Source organism: Protobothrops mucrosquamatus, unplaced genomic scaffold (genome assembly GCF_001527695.2).
Source record: "Protobothrops mucrosquamatus isolate PMUCROS unplaced genomic scaffold, P.Mucros_1.0 scaffold10, whole genome shotgun sequence".
Classification (NCBI taxonomy): Eukaryota; Metazoa; Chordata; class Lepidosauria; order Squamata; family Viperidae; genus Protobothrops; species Protobothrops mucrosquamatus.
The window spans coordinates 2,434,312-2,454,040 of NW_015386397.1; the positions used below are offsets into that span (position 1 = coordinate 2,434,312).

Below are 19,729 nucleotides of genomic sequence, written 5' to 3' on the forward strand. Positions count from 1 at the left end.
GGTTACCCAACATGCTCAGCCAGGAACCATAATTAAGACATTACAGTAACTAAATTTGCAAAAATAACCCAACCTCATCATATTATAATTTAGCATTCTTTTATTTTACTTAAAAAATCTATATCATACTTCAATCTGATGAGTATTGTGAATCAAGGCAGAAAGACATTGAAGAACAGAAGTTGTATCACTTCAAACAAAGACTAGTACAGAAATAGAGATATTCTGCTAGTTCAAATACTACTAGAGGCAATATCATTAAGTACAGTATAGCTTTTCATTTTTCTGTCTGGTAACATGGTATTGCTTGAAACAATTTCATTTATGCACAGCAGTTTTAATGATGTTTAGAGGGATTAGATTTAGAGGGATTAGATTTCATCTAATCATTCTGGACATAAAGTTTGACCTAAGAAACAATTTAAATAGCTAATCATGCTACAGATTAGGACTGAATAATTTGGTGAAGATACATAAATTTTTCTTCTTTTATTTTGGAAATGAAACTTGAAATAAAGCTATCAAGCTTTTGGTCTTTATGATTGATGCCTTAAGAGAAAGAAGTTGTCAATCTATATCCATCATTAATTTTGCAAATCCATAGTCATACATTCGCCCTTCATATGTGCACAAAAAATTGCTTTTATCCTACACACTGACATTATTACTATAGTTGGCCAGTGCAGGGTGTTAAACTCTAGCATACCTCTCATGCTGAAAGGCAGATTGTCAACATCAGTAACCCTATGTAACTCCATAGTGTTCTTATCCAGCACAGTACAACCTATTCAAAAGGGGCTCAATTTGAGGAAGCTCTGGAATTGAAAATGAAATGGGCTTTTAGGCAGGAAGGGGATTATGTATTATAATTAAAATCAAAAAGCACACCCATACGGTTACTGTTCTTTTGGATGTTTTGGAACCTTCTCCCAAGCAAAATGTAATGCAAGAATATGCTGGAATGAAAAAAAAAATCCACTTTTCTACATTGGGGGACCTTATATCTTTTCCTTTAAAACTAATCTGCCTCTTAACAGCAGCAAAGGAGGCTACCAACTTGTTCCAACTGTTTATTGGTAGCCTGCATTTCCCATTCTATACATTGTTTGGTAAGTTTATACCCATGTTTTACAAGCGGCTTTCATTTGAGGGAAGAGGAGAGAGATCTAGCCTGACAGCTCCCCGAAGTGTGCTTCTCTTAAATCCAGAGACTGCTTTTTATCTTCTTCACTCAGCACAATCAGGAATCAGTGAAAAGTCACACAAATACAAGAGCAAACTCAAGTTATAAATGCTTGTGGGTTCAACAGCCCCCCTCCTCCTTTTGTAGTCGTCTTCATAAATGTCACTGCTCCATAGCTCCGTGCCACCTGAAGGATGGTCACAAGGATTTTTTCTGTAGAGGTAATTACTATTATTATTTTGTATTTGCTGATTACCAAAACACAGTACTACTTTTACAATATTTTTATTTAACAAATTACATTAAAAAGACTAAATTCTACAACTGAATCAAAAAATACCTATACATTGAGTGTTGCACAGGAACAGGTCATATAAGGGAATCTATAAATGTTGTCTGCCATACAAATACATGTACAAACCTGCAAATGCATATAAAAGCATGATAAATGTATTTAAGGTGCAAATACTTGTCAGCACATATTTGAATTATTACTTTCATCCCAAGTATGTATGTTTGAACGTCATGTTTTTATATTATTATTGCACATTCTTGGGGAATATGAAAAAATAGCACAAACTGTATACATATTAATAAAATTGGGTATGTCTAGTTTAATGAAGAGAAGGACGGGGGGTGGGACATGATAGCAGTGTTCCAATATCTCAGGGGTTGTCACAAAGAAGAGGGAGTCAAGCTATTCTCCAAAGCACCTGAGGGCAGGATAAGAAGGAATGGATGGAAACTAATCAAGGAGAGAAGCAACCTAGAACTAAGGAGAAACTTCCTGACAATTAGAACAATTAACCAGTGGAACAACTTGCCTCCAGAAGCGGTGAATGCTCCAACACTGGAAGTTTTTAAGAAGAGACTGGACAGCCATTTGTCTGAAATGGTATAGGGTTTCTTGCCTGAGCAGGGGGCTGGACTAGAAGACCTCAAAGATCCCTTCCAATTCTATTATTGTTATTGTTAACTTCACATCTATGTTTCTACAATACATAACCTTTGCAATTCCCCTACTCAGAACTGCTATTTGCAGTGCAGTTCCCTCACTAAAACTAAGAAGCATTACCAAAAACATTTGCAGCAACACAGCCATAAAGAAGAAGAGTTAAATCTGTGTTCTCCAACTATACAGTTTCTGATCCTTTCCCAGTACCACAAATAGAACAGAGTAACAGAGTTGGAAAGGACCATGAAAGTCTTCTGCTCAACCCCTCTGCTCAATCAGGAAACTCTATATCATTCGAGACAAATAGTTATCCAGTCTCTTCTTAAAAACCTGCAGTGAGGGAGCACTGATAACTTCTGAACACAAGCCATTGATTAATTGTTCTCATTGTTAGGAAATTTCTCCTTAGTTCTAGGTTGCTTCTTTCCTTCATTGGTTTCCAACCATTGCTTCCTGTCTTGCTTTCTGGTGCTTTGAAAATAGATTGATTCCCTCTTCTTTGTGACAACCCCTTAGATATTACAACACTGCTGTCATGTCACCCCTAGTCTTTCTTTTCATTAAACTTTAGATTTACCCAATTCCTGCAACCACTTTTCAAAACCAATTCAGCCTCCATTCCCCTAATCATGTTTGTTGCTCTTCTCTGTACTCTGTCTACAATATCAACATCTTTTTTATATTGTTATATTTAATTGTTCAAAACAATTAAAATGTGCATAATAATCAGAGATAAGAGGTAAAAACATTACTGTATAGCAGTGTCCTTCTTTATAGCAGTGTTTTTCAACCTTGATGGCTTTAAGAAGTGTGGACTCCAACTCTTAGAATTCCCCAATGAGCATTGCAGGCTGAGAAATTCTGGGAGTTGAAGCCCGCACATCTTAAAGCCACCAAGATTGAGAAAAGCTGATTTACAATTTCTTTCACAACATTTGCCACAACACCCTTGAATTTATGCTTTCATTGAGTAATCCACATCTCCAAATTTCTGGCTCTCCTGAACCTTTGAGACTTCAGTGTTTATTTAGGGGTGCATGCATTCATATATGCAGGTTCGTGTGCACACAGATATATATAAAATCAGCTGAACTCTATCCAATGTGGGATGGCAGATACATGTTTTTTAATGGCTAGAGATGAAAGCAAGTGACTAGTGTAAAGAATCCCAACTGCCTGTTTATATATCCATACATCCATAATAATTTTAAATTGCTAGCTGCAATTTTTCTTGAGACAATACAAGGCCGTTGAAAATTTGAATGAAAAAAAAATAACCCAATGAGCAAACCACTGAAAAGATATCAAGTGAAGACTGAAAATATGCAGTTCATTTTAATTAAAGAGGCAAAGAAAAAAAAACAAGGGGGTAGGGTGAAACAAAGCAACTGCAATCTTGAACACCAGCACCCCAAGCTACAAAATGTGTTACAGATTCCATTTCTTTATATTAAATCACATTTGCCATGTCATTGTCCATACTGAAGTTCTTAAGTAGACTGAGTAAATTATATTTAGAATCTGAATTCTAAAGTTGGCTACCACTCCTTGTATGTTACCCTTCCATATACCACTCCAGTGTCTATTCCTTTGATTTGAAAGTAAAGGAAAATTCCACTAAACCTTTCTGCCTCTTGTGTTATTTAATCATTTTCTTATCCTAAAATCCATCAATTTAAAGATGGTGTAGTGCAGACATGTCACACTCGCAACATCATGTGACGTCGCGAGACATATTGGAACTTTTTCCCCATTGCCGGCAATGGGGTGGGCGCAATTTCCTCGTGGTGCATCCGGCCCGTGGGTCGGCAGTTTGACACTCCTGGTGTAGTGATTAAGGCACTAGGCTAGAAATTGGGAGACCATGAGTTCTAGACCTGTCTTAGGCACAAAGCCAGCTGGATAACTTTGGGCCAATCATCTCTCTCAGTCCTAGGAAAGAGGCAGTGGCAAACTATTAATGAAATCTTATCAAGAAAACTGCAAGACTTTGGTCAGGGAATCTCCAGGAGCCCAAAACTGACTTGGGACCAAAACAAACAAACAAGCTTTTAAAACAGATACTAGTAACTGCTTTCAAGCAAAGGAATTTTTGCAAAAAGTATCTTTGAAAATGCAGTATATTATTATTTGTTTGTAGATTTTTAAAATTATTATTATGTACACAACAATGTGAAATCATAACTGCCAGTTCTTTACTGGTGTTGATAATTTGATATGCATCAAATTCTTCCCAGAATCTAGAATATGGTAATGTATCAACATAGTATATGTGTAGATGCAAGTTGTAATTGATAAATGGAAATTTGTAATTGATAAATGGAAATTTTGTCAATACCCAGATTTTTAATTGCTATCCAAAATTATATTATTATTTTATCCAGCCTTTTTATACATAATTCAAGGTAGCAAAGACACACATACACACATTAATGGTCTAAGACCGAGTCAAGCAAACGTATATAATCTGTATCAGTCATTACAAACTGATGTCCTTCAGAGGTGGTGCCTAAATAATTAACATGAATGATGGACGATGTAGTCCAAGCCATATGATGAACATTCCTAATTTATATTAGATAATTCTACAATATGAAATAAACACAATTTTGTTTATACAAGTATGCTTGCATATTTTTATCTGCTACAGATTGGTCTGCTAATATTTTGTAAATTTTATGGATTGCTGCCACCATTCTGAATTCCTTTTATAAGAGATTTAACTGTTTATTATTATTATAAGATCAGGGGGATCAATGTTAAAACTAACTAAGTGAATATTTCAGGGGTCTCAATTTTCTAAATGCTTTGTCATTTTCATTATATGGGGGAACTTTCAGATGAATTCTTACAATGAAATATTAGTAAGTCATTTAGTTTACTTATTCATTAACGGTAAATTTATATGATTGTCCATATATATACATACATACACACACGTACAAAAAATAAGGAGGAATCACAAAAACATAGTTAATGCCATTGATTTCCCATTTTTTTCTCTCCTCTTTTTTTTCTCTACAATAAAGGCTGAAACAAATAATTTATTAAGTGTCTCTGAAATCCTTCTGTCCTTCATAGTAATGGATTTAAACTAAAGTTTGCTAGTTATACCCACTACCCTGAGCATACATCACAGAATATCTTTTATGGGGAACACTCTAGAGAGACTAGCGGAGCCAAGAACTCTAATAACAACTGTGAGGATGATTTAATATTATTTCATAATTTCCCCTATTTCCAAGGTTCAAAGTACCTTTGCTAAAATAGCTAAAAAGACATCCTCAACAGACAGCAAAGAGATATCAACTATTTCTGTAAAGGACTGAATTTAGATATATGCATTGACAAAAGAGATTCAAGAAAATGCTTTTGATTTTAATGGATCTACTGCACATTAATACATCTGGGGAAAAACACTTTTTGAGGGGAAGAAGCAACCAAAAGTAGCCCAATGAGAACAGATTATGTTCAGTGATTACAGAATACTGACACTTTTAGAAACAAAAAGCAAAACTGATTAGGTCAGTAGTGCAATTTAATGAAGGAACACCTGGCTGGATGAATTGAGCATTGTAAAGGAACATACTACAATATTGTGTTTCAGCACACTATTACTTTTGTTAATGTTATTTTTATGGTAATTGTTTTAAAATGTTTCAAGTAAATTTAGGTTGCACTTCAATGTGGATGTGGATGTGGGTCATAAAAATCAGATTTTAAACAGATATTTTTTTTAAATTTCCATTCTCTATTATTCTTTTATGAAGTAAAGCTTTATATTTTGCATTTCTTCTTTCTGTCATAATTTGCACTACTGGCACTGGTAAGGAGTAGTTCTTCCAAACATGGATTTTTTAAATAAAAAAAAATGCCCCTTTTGAGAGGAGAATAATGCATCTGGTTGCAAATTTCTCAGTTTTTATTTTATAGTTTTTCTGTCTCTAAATTGTTTAAACAAATAAATACATTATTTTCTGATACAAAAAAGCTGAGCAGGCCATTCATCACACTTCTAACTCCTGGATTAATGTATAATGTAATTGGCTACTTTAGTTTAAAAACAACCAAACAGCTCTCTATGTTTGTGAATGAGCAAAAAACAAAAGAAACTGATTTATACTTAAGCTGCTTAACATCTTGTCTAGTATAATAATAAAATTTCTTAATAGCACCACTAGATAGAGCTACAGCCAATAACCCTATATTATTGGATTTCTGTTCATCTTGGACTTCACAAAGATATCATTTCTCACATTGGAATCGAAAGAAGAATCCTGCAAGATATACAAAGAATTAGTACAAATACAATGAGGGGATTCTAACAGTGGCTTTTTATACTGTACAATCAGATGTATCATGTCATCTTCTTCAAAATGTAAGCCAAGTGTATGGTTTTTACTATGCCTTAATTCATTCTGTAGACTGTGATCTTGGATTTCTACTTCAGCATACTACTCCGAGCTATACAAAAGGCAAAGGAGGGAGGCAGGGACCTATGGAGAATGGCTGAGAGCAGAAAATATTCCCTAGGCTTAATGGAGTCAGAGAAGCTAAAACTCTACTCACCCTACCTCATCCTAAACTAGGAATATTAAATTGAAAATGGCCAACCGGCCCCCTCTGGTGGCATTGGCAGGTTAACAGCCTGCCCCTTACAATTTTGAGAGGAAAGGGAGGGAGGGAGGGAGAAAAAAAAACAACCTTACTATTTGGCAGATGAAAACTCCAATACTGAATCTGATTGCCTACACTCTGCAAGAAGAAGAATCAATTAAATGAATCAGAGAAAAAGATTTAATATCAGAGATGAGCAGTACTCAACAGTTATTTTAACAGGAAAAAGCAGCTCAGGTTGCAATGGTGAACACATTTTAATGTGCAAGAATTAATTTGGTGAAATAGGTCATTTATTATACATGATACAGCTACATGTCCCATTCCATCAATTACCTGCTAGATTATAAATTGAATCCATCTATGAATACCCACCTTGCAGTCATAACCGATGCAGTCATACAATTTCATCTTAAACTTTGGATCAGAAATGGGATGGAGCAAGATTTTGCATACTCTTCTATTTTGACATTCAAGTGAAGAAAACATGCAGCACAATAATCAAAAACGGGGCTAAGTTTTTTTTTATCTTGATGTATTGGTTTTCTATTTGCAAGAAGATCAGCTTTCTAACCATAGCTTTTTGAAAGCAGATAGTTCAGATGTTAGCTGTAAGCATAATTATTCTAGCTTTAATAGAAAAATTAATTCTGTTCTGTATTTGTGGACATATATGAATATTTAGATCTCTAAGAATGCAGTCATATGTATATATTTTCTCACGATATTGTCACTGACTGTGGAATCAACCCAAGGTATTGCCATGAAGGTCTGCAAGGCAGGGTTCAACGTATCCTTATCTCAGTAAAAGTACAGATAGTTCTCACTTAATGATCATGACTGGGACTAGCAACTTCGTTATTAAGCAATGTAGTCATTAAATGAAACATCACCTCACTGCATCAGATAACAACAACAACAACAACAACAACAACAACAATAATAATAATAATAATAATAATAATAATAATAATAATAATAATAATAATAATAATAGTAATAATAATAATAATAAAGTTGGAAGGGACCTTGGAGGTCATCAAGTCCAACTCCCTGCTCAGACAGGAAACCCTATACCATTTCGGACAAATGGCTGTCCAGTCTCTTCTTAAAAACTTCCAGTGTTGGAGCATTCACCTCTTCTGGAGGCAGGTTGTTCCACTGATTAATTGTTCTAACTGTCAGGAAGTTTCTCCTTAGTTCTAGGTTGCTTCTCTCCTTGATCTGTTTCCACCCGTAGCTTCTTGTCCTGCCTTCAGGCGCCTTGGAGAATAGCTTGACTCCCTCTTCTTTGTGGCAGCCCCTGAGATATTGGAACACTGCTATCATGTCCCCACTCGTCCTTCTCTTCGTTAAACTAGACATACCCAATTCCAGCACCTGTTCCTTATATGTTTTAGCCTCCAGTCCCCTAATCATCTTTGTTGCACTTCTCTGTACTCTTTCTAGAGTCTCAGCATCTTTTTTACATTGTGATTACCAAAACTGGATGCAGTATTCCAAGTGTGGCCTTACCAAGGCATTGTAAAGTGGTATTAATACTTCACGTGATCTTGATTCTGTCCCTCTGTTAATGCAGCCCAGCACTGTGTTGGCTTTTTTGGCAGCTGCAGCACACTGCTGGCTCATATTTAAGTGATTGTCCACTAGGACTCCGAGATCCCTCTCACAGTTACTACTATTGAGCAAGGCATCCCCTATACTATAGCTGTACATTTGGTTTTTCTTGCCTAAATGTAGAACCTTACTTTTTTCACCATTGAATTTCATTTTGTTAGATAGTGCCCAGTGTTCAAGTCTGTCCAGGTCCTCCTGTATCTTAAGCCTGTCTTCTGGAGTGTTGGCTATTCCTGCCAGCTTGGTGTCATCCGCCAATTTGATGAGTTCCCCATCTATCCCCTCATCCAAATCGTTGATGAAGATGTTGAAGAGCACTGGGCCTAGAACAGAGCCCTGGGGCACCCCACTACACACTTCCCTCCATGTAGATGCAGTTCCATTGAGGACCATACGCTGAGTACAGCTGGTCAGCTAGCTAAGTCAGTCAGACTTATGACATCAATTTCACTGCAGTCATTAAGTGAATCACCACTGTCATTAAGCATGACATTACATGATCACAACTTACAACTTATTGCCAGTTTCCCTAAAGACTTTGCTTCTCAAGAGCGGCATATGAAGGTCACAACTGGAGACTATGTGACCACAGGACACTAAAACTGCCATAAATGTATGCTGCTTGCCAAGTGCCTGAATTTTGATCTCATGATCACACTGTGAGTTTGAGGACCAGACTTAAATCTACTTTTTTAGTACTATTGTAAGCTTGAACCATTGCTGAAGACGCACTTGGTAAGTGAAGATTTATGTATATAGCTTTTCCCCCTATTCCCAAGCAAATAAAGCATTTTAGGGTAATCAGCTTGTTCAACATTTTGCTCCACCAAAGGCACAGTTAGAAGGAAACAGCAATGACTATAAAATGGTGTGAAAACCAAACATTTCACAGTTGCCAGCACGGTGGTTCTTCTTCCAAGTACTATATATAAAATGTGTGATATGATGTTTTCAGAGCAATGTTGCCTTTTCCAAAGTAAATTCCTCCTGCTGCTCCAACAGGCTGATAGGAAGTAAGGGGAAGCAATTGCTTCTAACAGCAGGTCTGTGATTTACTAGATATTTATTTCATGCTATTTACTCTCCATTTCATAGAAGCACTTAATGAAAGAGAAACAAATGTGCAAGTAGCACTTTGTGGAAACACGATATGATATCTAGTTTGCCTTAGAGCACAAGGCCTGGATGCACAGGCTATAAAACCATTCAGCTAAATAGTTCCCACTAATTGATTACCAATTCTGTTTATAATGCTTAGATTGACTATTTGGACTGTTTTATATGTGGCATCATTCCAGTGTTATTCCAGATCCACACTTTTTGCTGTGCCAGGTGACCATCTATCTTTTGCAGCTTTCTGTACAGAGTAACAAGGACCATTACAGAGAATGGCTCTCTTTTTAAAATCATCCTCTGTTTCAGGGAAGGTAACCTTTTTTTGTCAGATGCTGCTATCAGATTTCTCTTGGTAGATGTCCCAGAATGCCAAAGCTGCAGTAAAGCCATTACAAAATAATTTCAGCAACTGCTGTGTGTTAAATGCAAACCCTATTTATACAAAAATCTAGGTTCAAATTCTTGTGCCTGTTTCTGCTGTCTGTGTGATGGAAGATAGAAGACTTTTTTTTTGTGAGAAAGGGATGGTTTCCATTTACTTGACAAAGACTTGGGAGGAAACAGTCAGATAAGAAACAGCATAGCCCACAGTTAGATAGCGGATGGAGCAAGAGGCTAGAAGGGACCTTCTGCCAATTTCTCAGGCTACAGAAGAGACAGATGAAATTGTATTTTGATACTATATTTGCAAAATTGATGGTGGTCTTGTAGGGTAAACCAGATAGGAATCACAATTGGGTGAACTAATTCTACCTTATTGTAAAGCTATATTCACAGAAACTTGAAAACATGAAAGTATGATATCTGTGCTACTCACTGCCAAGCTTCCCTTTTGAAATAGGCCTCCCTCTGCTGCTGCTACTTTTTCTCTTTCTTCCACCTCTTTGCTGTTGTCTGTTTATATGAGGAAGCAAGGAATGTAAATGTAAAGGGAAAATTAACATTTAAAAATAAGGGGGAAGGTAGTAATTTGATTGATAGAAAATTAATATAAAATACAGGCTTACTATTTTCTGTGGAACTACTATATTTTATTTTCTATAAAATAAAATGGGAAGAACTATCATTAGGTATTCACAGTTTTCCAACTTTGTAGTCATTCATAACAAATATTGAAAACTTGGTTCCAACAGACTGCTAGATACCCTACTTGTGTTCCCTGCTGCTGGGTCAACGGCTGAACCATCTGTCATTTTGTCAGCTGGAAAGATAGCAGACTAAAATCAAAGAAGAAATGCAGCCCAAATGCAGGATTGTCTCAGCCAGGATAAAGTATACTAGCATGGTCCCTTAGGTTCTGTTAATTAACTGAGGAGTGGTTCTGGGGAAATCTGGATGCTTAATGGCTTTAATTATAGAAAATGCACCGGATCTTCATTTTAGCAACGCAGCACAAGTTTAATTGCAGGAATACAAACATAATTTAAAAGGGCATTTTCATGCTCCAAAGGTCAGTGAACCTAAAAGTAGCTGGCCTAAATTGCTTTTAATCTAGTTTGATTAGGTGCAGAGCTTCCTGTGTTGTTCCTAAGGAAATGGTTTGTTTTGTCATGCCCTTGGGTATATAAGGAATCCTTGTTGCTGGATGCCAGATCCTCTCATGAAAAGCAGTTTGACCAGGTAGGTTCTCAGATTTCATTCAGCTGTCAGAGGACCAGATTCTACACTAACAAATGGTGCTGTTGCTTAATGACCCTTTGGAAAATAGAAGAAAGAGATTTGAAATAGAGAGATGGCAGTGATGGTGAAGGTGATGGAGGTGGGATTGTTATTGTTATCCAGATTGATATTGCTCCTCTTCAAATCCTCCTTCCCCCAGATGGCTTCTCCGTGACATTCAGTTTTTTCAAAACAACAACAACAACAACAAAAACCCCTAAAGCAAATTTTCTTTCCTTAAATTGAATTAACACTTGACAAAGCAAAAAATGTGCAGCAGAATTTCTCAGCCTGGCAGGAGTTAACAATCTTTTCACAGAGTAAATTCATCCTAGATAATGCTGCCTTTATACAGGAATTTAGCTTAGTGGACCTTAGTCTCATTCTGTACAATGAGCAGATGGGCTCTGAAGGACAGAGAGGTGGTTTACTCTCATTTAAAACAAACAAAATAATCATCCCTAATGGAATGATTATACAGTGAGAAACAACTGCCCACAGCCATGTCATAACTAATGTACATGGAACAGCACTATATTCCACAATTTCACTACCTTTTCTTTAGTTGGAAAGTATCTTCCTCCCAAATGTTTGAGTGAAATGGTTTACAAAAGCACTGATGTTTTTGATACAATACTGATGTGAGCAGTTTCTACCTCCACAGAATGAGATAGTCTTAATTTACTCCCCCCCCCACACACAAACCAAATCCATGCACCTATGGAGCAAAACAGCACCACATAAATGCTTTAGGGTGGTGTGTGTAGGAATATATAGTAGCTTGCCATGTAGAAAGATGATAAACTGCTGATAAACATAGATGGCTGTAACTACTGATGAGGACAAGTCTAATCCATAGGGCAAGGGATAAGATGGCATCTACCTTCCCATTCTACACACAGAAGACAAAACTATTTGTGCTGGAATATTATTTTTAATGTGGGCAAGGGAGTAGAGTCTTTCACTTCATCTGAAATTCATCACTGGATGGGGTGGACTTTAGCTGCCAAATTCTCAGTTGGCTGAGATTTATAGAAGTTAAAATTGGCACAGCTGGAAGGTACCAGGTTACAGAAGATTGGTTAGGAGTACAGTTAGGATTCAGGAAAAATAGCACCTATGGTACCTGCCTCATTCTGTCTACTATTGCATTTAGGTGCAAATGTACATTCTTCCTACAAGGTTGCATCATAATTCTGTACACAACTTCTGAAAATTATATTTTGGAAAATTCACAGTAGAAGTAATCCTTTCAAGTTCTAGTCCAGAAGAATTTCTTTTTCTGTTTCCTATGCTTTTAAATTACAGAGCTCCAGTTTTGAACATGGTAGCCTTCAAGGTTGTCTCTCTCCTTCTGATCTCTCTCAGTTTTGTGCTGATGGAAGAAAATAGCATCAGGTAAATACACAAATGGGGATACGTTGATCATTCATTTTTTTGTCACTTCCATTAGAAAGTTACCTCTGCATCAATATTGAGCAAAACTGAGGCATAGAATCAAAATCACGCAAGGTATTAGTACCACTTTATAAAACCCTAGTAAGACCACACCGGGAATACTGCAGCTAATTTTGGTCACCAAATAAATCACAAAAAAAGATGTTGAGAGTCTGGAAACTCTTTTTAAAAGATTTTTAAGAAGAGGCTAGACAGTCACTTGATATAGGTTCTCCTGCTTAAGCGGGGTATAGGTTCTCCTGCTTAAGCGGGGGGCTGGACTAGAAGACCTCCAAGGTCCCTTCCAGCTCTATTCTATTCTATTCTATTCTATTCTATTCTATTCTATTCTATTCTATTCCCTTCAACTGGGCAAAACGGTGCATCACAGGGTAACAATTTTTCAGCCAAAGTGGGCTAACTCATAGAATGAATTCAAAATTTGTATCATGATCCCTATGGGATAGAAATTTGACAAAATGGTGGCCACTTCAGGCCTGTCACTTTGCCATACTGCTACCTGAAGTTTCACTAGACTGGTTCTGTCTTAGCTCTCCAGAGGCTGGGTAGATTGGTAGATCAGTCCCTTCATCAGCTGCCAAGAACTTGAAAGTTTGCTCCTATACATTTCAGATAAATGCTCATCCAATCTCTTCTTAAAACCTTCACTGATGAAGCACCTACAATTTCCGAAGTTGCACTGATTAATTGTTCTGTCAGGAAATTTCTCCTTAATTCTAGGTTGGTTCTCCCCTTGGATTAGTTTCCATCTATTATTTCGTATCCTGCTCTTAGGTGCTTTGGAACAGCGGTCCCCAACCTTTTTGGCATCAGGGATCAGTTTCGTGGAAGACAATTTTTCCACAGACCGGGGGGGGGGGGAGGAGAAAGTCTTATATGCTATCTAGATCCTATGCGTGCACAGAATTAAGCTTCACTCACTTGCACAGCCCAGTTCCTATCAGGCTATGGATCGAGGGAAATGGGGACCCCTGCTTTGGAAAATAGGTTTATCCTCCCTTCTTTCTGATAGCCCCTTATATATTGGAAGACTGCTATCAGTACACCCCTAGTCCTTTTTTTCGTTAGACTAGACATAGCTAGTTCCTGAAACTATTCTTCATATGTTTTAGCCTCAAGTCCCCTAATCATCTTTGTGATCTTCTCTGCACTCTTTTGGAATACAGAGTTTTGTTTGGGACTATACCAAATCTGCAGATTATTTCTTGCCACATTGAAACATTGAGTTAAAGGATACTTAAATTAAAAGGAGATCATAATCGTAATTATTGTTATTAATTAAAGTTGTATGCCAACTCACAACATCTCCGGGTGAAAACTAAGTATTGGTCTCAGATCTTAAAGCTGAATTCAGATGGTCTTCTAAATGATTATTTGAAGTTTTTTTTAATGGCTTTCCCTTTTTGTACTTCCCCTGCATGCATTCCTAATGTGACAAACCATGTTGAATCAATAAATTGTTAGAAGATTTATCCCCCTAAATTGAAAAGAGGAACTGATTTCTCACAGTACATACTTGATTAGGTTCAGTCACTGTGCTCAGCATAAAGGGTTAGTTTTAGCTTGTCATGCAGGGCAAACCCAATAAAACAGCATTTCTTCAAGAAACTATAGTTATCCAGACCATATCTTGTTGCAATATGCAAACTTGGCCCATGTGTTTTCCTCTGTATTCTTAGGGAAAATCTAAGAAACTCCACATTTCTGCAAAGGCGATATTCTGAGGGTACTTTGGCAAGTGATTACAGTCGAACTTTGGACAACATGCTGAAGAAGAATTTTGTGGAGTGGCTCTTGAATCATAGGGAGAACAAGAATGAGTAAGTCAATATCACAGATTGTTTTGATTTATCCAGGATAAGGAATATATTAGTCAATCTGTAGCTTGAAAGGTTGAGTGCACGTGTAAGAAAAGGAAAATCATATAAGAAGCTCATTATTGTTTTCTACTTCATAGCAGTGTTAAAAATGAGCCAGCTGAATACTTACAATATGCCCAATAACATTGGAGAAATGAATTTCAGGGGGAAAAGATTGACTTCAGTTAAAATGTATGTTCAGTACCAATCATCCACAACTTGGTGCTGCAATTTATGTAATTCTCCCTCAGTTATGATAATTGATGCCTTCATATGTCTAGATGTTGGTATGAAAGATTAAAAAAAATCTGTGATTTATAAACCAAAAATTAACAAAAGCCTATAGTGTATTTCATGCATACAATATGCTTTTCTTTTGTATAAAATGTTCACTATGATTCAGCAAGACATTTCGAGTAGGAGTAGTCATATAAGATATCTGCAGTTTCTCTGGATGGTGTCTATGAATTGACAAAATTAAATATAATATTCCAATTAAAATTATAAATGACCAAAGTCTTGTGCAATCTTATAAAGAATATATGAGGTCCTAGGGCTCAAATTATAAACATTTTAGAAGCTTTGACCACCTCTTTAGATTTTGGTCATTCCCCCCCCCCCCCCATTTTGGCATGAATTATGGTATCCGTTATTTTAGCCTGGAGATAAATAAAATCACTCATGCAGCAAAGCAATTTTAAACTTTAATTAATATAATGAATTAGACTTAATGATATTATAGTGGGGTCTCAAAAGTTAGATGGCCTTGCAATTATCTCTTGATAAATTCCTTAACTTTTTACCCAAGATTCTTATCTAAGTAACACCACTGTCTAAGATCTATATTGCATGTGCTCATTTACATTAATTCACTTTATGAGTACACCAAGAAATAATTATTATTATTATGAGCTGTTCCAGATTGTACCTCCTGATACAATTAATTGCTAGAAATAATTCACTTACCGGTATATAAAGAAAAATGAAATGAATATGTGACCTTAACATTAGCTCAGATTTTCGGGAACTCTAAATTGAGTTTCAGTGGTTAGGAAAATTCTTCAAGGTAAACCAACCTCTAGTTATGATTAAGTGCCATAACTTTGCAAAATATCCTCACCCAATACTATACTGAATATATTTTAAAGGAAGAAAGAATTCACACATATTTAGTGTGGCTTCACGGACAGATTGCCATATTAATGGGCAAAAATTTCTTCTGAGGTCATTATGATTCTTAAATGGAATAACCTCTTTGGATGCTATATGAGCTTTTCAGAAATAAGAGGGAACTTGATATGATAAAATTTGATGGATAGCTATAAAGACAGATAAGTTTTTCAAAACTGAAGTGATATAGCAAGGATGAATAAAATATAGCCAATGGATCAAAGGCAGCTCAAAGTTTCAATGGCTCCAAAGACATGGAAATCTGCTGAGCAGTATTGGTACAATTTGTTATTGATTTTAATTAAAAATAAAATAAAATATATATCACAAGTATCTTTAACCCATTCCTTAACCTTTAAAGACACTCTTAAACCATAAGAATTATATAAAAGTTTCACTGTATCCATCCTTGAAGGGACATAATATCATCACCATTATTACTGAAATATTTTGTTGTTTTAACAAAAACCAAAATCTTAAAGAAATATTGGCTCAGAGAGAAAAAAAGAATCATCTATCTCTGTTTTAGACTGAAAGCAAATAGTGAAAATAATAGAGAATTGGATTAAATGCAGAAAAATGCAAGACTGCAGGCAGAAAAATCTCTTCAAAATATTCTTGCAGGCCTATTGTGGGGATAAAATTAGATGGGAGGAGAAATATGTTTGCTTCCTTTAGCTCTTAGATAAAAATAGGATATAAATTAGTAGATACGTATTGGAATGGTACTCCTTAGAATCCCTAAGTTAAACCTTTTGTACCCCTCTGCACCCCAGAAACAAACTTGAACTATCCAAGAGAAAAACTGATATCACAATGTCAAATGAAAGGAATCAAGGCAATGAAGCTGGAAGAACTCAGGAAGCAAAGGACTATGTTGGATGGCTTTTGCAAATCATTGGAAAGCAGAGGTGAGAAAAGATAACCACTGAAGATTTTATCACAAGAGAAGTGTTTGCATTCCAGATTAGAAGCAAAACCAGCCTTCTTAATCAACCACATTACCTCCAATTATTTTGGATTACAATTGTTGTCAGCCCCAATCAAGCCTACATTAGGAAAGACAAACATTGACGGTGGGAACTCTATGACTGCAATAATGCATTTTAACCACTTCACTACAATGGCTTTGGAAACCATGGTCTACAAACTAAAGTGGCTGTGATCACACAGAAACTATTCTTTAAGAAAGCACCTCCCAAGCTTACTTTGTTTCATCCAGCCCTTGTAGGATATGTGATAATTTTTAACAGATGGTTTTACTTTTTCTTCTATTTTCTAACTTTCCAGAAAATTCCAAATTAATTTGAGGCTATGGGGAGACATTAAATTCATATTAAAGTTTTCCTGGCTTCTGTTCCACCCCAGATTTCAAACAGCTAATGTTGAGGGAGAGAAAGGAGGTATCTGCCTTTTGGAGCATTAAAGGTGGCATTTCTCTCTCGTGTCTCTTCTCGAGTATCCTCCCCCTGTATGGCAAGCAAAGCTGTTACATCCACGGCATCTGATGGAATAAGTTGCAGCTCATGAAAACTTATGTCTTTTAATAAAATGCATTATTACAGTATTCAGAGAAGATGCTATCAGATTCCTCTTGATTTTTTTTTTAAACTCAGAACAATTTCCATGAAGTCTGATCTCTTTCCGATATACTTTCATTTTGAACAACAGTTTGGTTAAGCAAAAGCAAAGGCACAAAAGACTGAAAATAAAATATTATAAAAGTGAAGAATACAACTCACATTTTGTATATTTACTGAGACAATTTAACTAGGCATAAACTTCAGCTTTGCTATATACAAAGGGAATATACTAGTTTTTAATTTAGGCTCTTGAATTGTATTTTCTTCTGTGCTACAGATTAAGTTTGATGGGTATAACCAATTACAAGTTGGTGTCAACTCTTAGTGACCACATAGATTTTATTTCCAGGAATTTTGTAATGTATTCATTATATTTTAATTCATTTATATACATTGTGCATATTATATTTTTAAGCACTATTCTGGGTAGAATGATGTAATGTATATAATAATTAACTACATTTAATTTTTAGAGATATTTCATTAGTTGAGGATATAGATCCCACAGTTCATCTGGCAGTCATTATGACAGACTGATGGCCTTTTTTTTTCATTTCCCCCCCCCCCCCCAAAGGCTGATCTGTTTTTAATCTACCTGTTCTCATTCCAAACGTCTTCTAAATGCTGTAGACAGAAATAGCTATCAAGTATAACATTTTTATGAAATGCCCTAATGGGCTGTGCATACTGAAAGACGCACCACATTCCTAGGTGCTGGCCTAATATTTTTGGTTGCCTAAGCAACTATGAATTTTGGGGGGTGTTTCTCTCAAACTCCATCCAGCAAATTAATAACTCTTTCTTTTATTTGCTTGTCTTAAGTTTCTGAGATTCTATGGTCTTTCTCTTATAGACTTTCCTTTCTAATGGATTCAGATGAATGGAAGAACAACCAGAGGCAAGAATTTTTGGCGTGGCTGATTTTTGCTGACCTCTGTAAGCTAGTGTGAGTAAATCATTCCTTTGTTCCCATCTTCCTTGTTCTGAAGACAGGATCAAATCAACTGTACATAAAAGCACATGGTAGTTTTCATGGGTCTTTCATTGAAACACAAAAACAGTATCCTATCTACTGAGAGATCCACAGTCAAAATATATGTGATAGGACTTCTCAGATATTATTCATTGTTGCTGGTAAGTAATCATACATTTATTGCTTTAAAAGGGAGGAGAGATACTGTTTACTGTAATTATTTGCAGAAACGTCATTCAAACAATATTTTGAAATTATTTAAGGTGAAAAATTTGTTTGGAATTTATAATGTATGGATAAAAATGGTTGTATTGATCATACACTGTCTTTTTTCCTCAAATCATCAAGCTATTACCAAACTAGATTTTTTACCATCCTCATTTATAATTTTTCAGGATTCCATAGATTCCTAAAGAAAAAAGCTGGATCTACTTTTCCTTTCTCAACTTGAAGTTTCCATTTTGTACCCTTTATTAATGACTTTGTCATTACTGACACTGACAATAAATTATTTATTCTCAAGTCAAGAAATGATTTAGTTTGTTATTCAATAAGAAAAGAAATGGGGATAGGGGATTTCTGTTAGGGGCCACAATAGAGGCTATTAATAGTTGTCATTGTTCCCAGTCAGTATACTCATGGAGCTTGTAGTCCAACAAAACAAAAGAGCATCTGGTTGGAAAAGGTTGTTATTTGTTAATTGGTGAGCTATTACAGGTTGTGGATGAAATCCTGGAAGAGCTTCACATTCCATTTCTAAGTCATTCAGTGATTTGAGGTTTCTAACATTCATCTCAAACAGGCTGAGATTTAGACAACTGATCAGAGGTTATGGACAATTAAGAGTCAGATCCTTCAATTATCCTGGAAAATAAAAACAATTTAGGAGAGAAAAACAGTATCTTCAAAACTGAGAATTGCAGAGAAATTTGAAAATAAGGAACAAAAATCTCTAATTCTCTGGATGCTGCAATGAGGAAAAGTTGAGCTTTTGCATCTCCAAATAAACAGAATATATTTTGTGTGAAAACAGATTAGTATAAATGGACAACCTCTTCCTCAACTAAAGTTGCAGAGCTTGGCTTTTGTCTCCTGTTCTCCTTGTAAGCTTGAAGAGAATCTGGTGTCAAGGATAGGATGAGGAATATAAAAGGAACACAGAAACAAAAAGCAGATAGAGAGGACAAATGGTGAGAAAGAGATGGCTTTTGGGGGGGCTGGCCTGTCACCAGAAGAAATGAAGCATGCTCACAACAGCCTGGAGCATTCAAAGCACACTTTGAAAGTAAATTCACAATAGGACTGTGACAGCAAAACACCTTATATATAATGGGGGGACAAAGTATTACAGGTAGTCCTTGATTTACAACCACAATAGAGCCTAATATTTCCATTGCTAAGCAAAGCAGTTGTTAAGTAAGTTTTGCCCCATTTTACAATCTTTTTTGCCCCAGTTGTTACGTAAATCATGTAGTTGTTAAGCAAATCTGATTTCCCCATTGACTATGCTTGTTGGAAGCCAGTTGGGAAGATCAAAAT

The 19,729-nt window shown here is 36.0% G+C and overlaps 1 protein-coding gene across 1 annotated transcript; it reads left to right on the top strand.

Annotated features, from left to right (window-relative positions):
* The first annotated feature begins 12,471 nt into the window (after positions 1-12,471).
* GIP (gastric inhibitory polypeptide) lies at positions 12,472-18,167 on the top strand. Its single transcript, XM_029283043.1, has 4 exons — positions 12,472-12,545; positions 14,285-14,425; positions 16,411-16,545; positions 18,071-18,167. The coding sequence occupies exons 1-4, from the start codon at positions 12,472-12,474 to the stop codon at positions 18,165-18,167; spliced, it is 447 nt and encodes a 148-aa protein (XP_029138876.1).
* The last annotated feature ends 1,562 nt before the right edge of the window (positions 18,168-19,729 follow it).